The sequence below is a fragment of the Macadamia integrifolia genome, unplaced genomic scaffold (genome assembly GCF_013358625.1).
Source record: "Macadamia integrifolia cultivar HAES 741 unplaced genomic scaffold, SCU_Mint_v3 scaffold1006, whole genome shotgun sequence".
Lineage (NCBI taxonomy): Eukaryota > Viridiplantae > Streptophyta > Magnoliopsida > Proteales > Proteaceae > Macadamia > Macadamia integrifolia.
Window position 1 is genome coordinate 59,993 of NW_024868052.1, and position 3,189 is coordinate 63,181.

Below are 3,189 nucleotides of genomic sequence, written 5' to 3' on the forward strand. Positions count from 1 at the left end.
GCCTTTTGCAGCTAGCTCCTTAAGACCATGGCACAAAACTTCTTCAGCAATAATAAAGAGAATGGGGGAAATAGGATCTCCCTGCCACAGGCCTCTACTGACTGGGAAGAAACCGACAGGCCCCCCATTTAGAAGGACTAAAATACAAGCAGATTATAACAGGGTGTGGATCCAACCAATCATTGTGTCAGAGAATCCAAACTTGTGTAGAACATTAAATAAAAAATCCCAGGATAGGGTATCAAAGGCCTTTGAGATATCAATCTTTAAACCAAGGCCTCCTCCTCTAGCAGAATTACTCAAGAGGTTAGCTAGCTCAGAAGCTAAACCAATATTTGTCTAAAAAAATTTGCCTTTCTGGAAGGCTCCTTGCTCAGGGGAGATAAGCCTAGGGAGGAGAGTAGAGATTCAAGAGGCCATAATTTTTTTACAAAACCTTGCAGAAAAAATTCCCTACGCAGAGAGGGAGAAATTTCCCAAGGGTTCTGGCTCCATCTACCTTAGGAATTAAAAGCAAAAAATTGTTATTAATTCCTTTTGGAAGAATACCTGAAGAGAAGAATCCCCTCACAGCTCTACAAACGTCGAAGCCAATAATCTCCCAGCAGGTGCTGAAGAATATTCCTAAAAAACCATCTGGACCTGGAGAGCTATCAAGATCAAGAACCCAAACCGCTCTCTTGATTTCATCCTCCAGAGGAATAGAATCCAAAACCAGGCGATCAGAGTCCTAAAGAATTCTAGGGATGCAATTAAATAAGACTGGATGGCTGGCTAGGTCCACGCATCTATGAAAGTCTTCATAGAACTGAGCAATATGGTCCCCAGAAGACCTTGATCAGAAATAGTCTCACCATCTTCTTTAACAATGCTAGAAATGTAATTCTTAGCCCTTTTCACTTTGGCCATGACATGAAAAAATCTCAAGCATTTATCACCATCTCGAAGCCATCTTATTCTGGATTTTTGTTGGCGCAGCTTCTCCTGGTATTTAGAGGCTTTTAAGAATCTTGTTTTGACGTCAGCCTCAAGATCAAATAACTCCTCAGAATGCCCCTCTTCCTCAATTCTTTTCTGAATTTGATCTAGTTGAGATTGAGAAATGGAAACCTCATGGTCTAGGTGAGGGAAGGTCTCTCGCGACCACAATTTCATAACAATTTTTAATCTTTTGAGCTTCTGGCCTAGAATAAAAGTGTCTGATCCAGTTACACTAGGCCTCCAAGAATTACAAACCATATCAAAAAAATTAGGATGCTCCATCCAAAATTTATTGATGCGGAAGGGTCGGTTCTGAGATTTTGTGGTCATGCCCGAACATACAAGCAAAGGCGCATGGTCAGAGGCAAATAGCTGGAGGATATGCTGTGAATAGTTATCAAATAACTCCATCCAAGCTTCATTTAGAAAAGTCCTATCTAGGACAGCCAATACGTTCCCTCTTCTTCTGTTATTTGGCCAGGTGAATTTCCTACCAGTGGACGGAGCCTGAATCATTGAAGTAGCATCAACCATAGCTCTGAATTCAGTTGTCGCCCCTAAGCAGAATCTACCTGATCCCCACCTTTCATGATCAACTAGGACTGCATTGAAGTCACCAATGATCATTCTTGGATTACTTGACATACCTGCCACCAAGTCCGTCCATAGAAATCTGTGCTCAGCTCTCAAGCATTTAGCATGAACCACCGAGAGCTCAAGACTTGAACCCTTCCAATCCAATAACAGAGAAATCTGTTGATCAGACATGGAAGTAACCCGAGGAGTAATTTGCCCTGTCTCCAAATCACCTAAAGATTGGGGTTCATATTAGGCCTTTCGTTGGAAATAACATTGGCAGCAAATCCAAGACTGTTGGAAAACGACTTCGGAAACTTAGACACTAGGAGCATGGGTTTAGCCAGACACACCAAGTCTGGGCAATGAACTTGCACTAAGTTTCTTAAGGCCACCTGAGCAACATCCTTCTTCAACCCATGAATGTTCCAAAATAACACACGCATAGTCATAGGTGGGCATTTTGGTGATCAGCGCTAGACTGATCCTTCTTACTCCCCTACTTCTCCCCCCCCCCTTTTTTTCACGCTTGGGTCCACCCATTCTGAGCTTCCTCTCTGCGCACTGCCACAACGTCAACTCTCCCAACACCTTCCACTGCAGAAATTGGAGGAATAAGGCCACGCTGATCAAATTGGGCAACACATGGTTGACTTACCCTGTGGGGAGGGGCTACTGGGTTAGCTGCCTGAGGCTACGGCGAACACGACCCATGGCTTGGTCTGTCCCCTGCGTTGCAACGTCAAGAGGGATGGCACCTTCATCTGGATCGTGGTTGGATGAAAAATGGGTCACACCATGATCTAGGTCCAAACCCGCTTGATTTGACCCATCCCTGGTGCCTAGGAGCACTTCTAATCGTGGCTGGATATGTAGATTTGAATTAGAGTTTAATATAGAGTCAATCTCTCTATTATTGGCTGTTACATTCTCATCCGCTCCAAAAGGAGAAGGCCTCCTTGACTGAGGCATACAAGATCTCTCAACGGACTGATTCACAACCAAATTCAAATCCCTGGTATTATCTCCTTCCAAATCAGGAATATTTGCACAAGAATTCTCTCCTCCTTCCTGATTTGGCTCGCCACCACCGTTTCTAGCTTCACCACCATGCATTGGCTGCTCTTCTTCCTCATGGTCGTCCCTTGTAGCAGGAATAGTGGAGTCATCGTCATAAATGGCTCCCGGCATACCTCCAACCTCTTGCGGCATGTCTCTCATATCATAATCTTTTTTTTCTCTACAATATCCAATCACATGTCCTATTTTTTTGCAGTAGCCACACTTACCCAATGAATCTTCATAAACAATGGGTTGTGTGAACCAGAAGAGATTAGTGGAACCAGGTTGACAGCGTTCGACCTGGATCTCTTCTAGTTGATCCCATCCCGTCTCCATCTCAACTAGTACTCTAGCATAATTTCCAAAGACCACGTTCTTGGTGCGGTGATGTAGAGCAATAGAGCGACCAACAGCCTTTGCCATCGTCAAGAGCACCTTTTCATGCCAGTATTCGAGTGGTAGATCAGGGAAGTGAACACAGACCAAGGATTTGTTAACATATTTTTCGTTCATATTAAAGTCTGGATGCCATCTTTGAAAACGCAAATATTGCTTTCCCACACGGACAGG

At 43.9% G+C, this 3,189-nt stretch overlaps 1 protein-coding gene across 1 annotated transcript; it reads right to left on the reverse strand.

Moving 5' to 3' along the window:
- Window positions 1-774: 774 nt before the first annotated feature.
- Window positions 775-1,749, reverse strand: LOC122062374. The gene has a single exon (XM_042625963.1). The coding sequence runs from the start codon at window positions 1,747-1,749 to the stop codon at window positions 775-777; it is 975 nt and encodes a 324-aa protein (XP_042481897.1).
- Window positions 1,750-3,189: the final 1,440 nt, after the last annotated feature.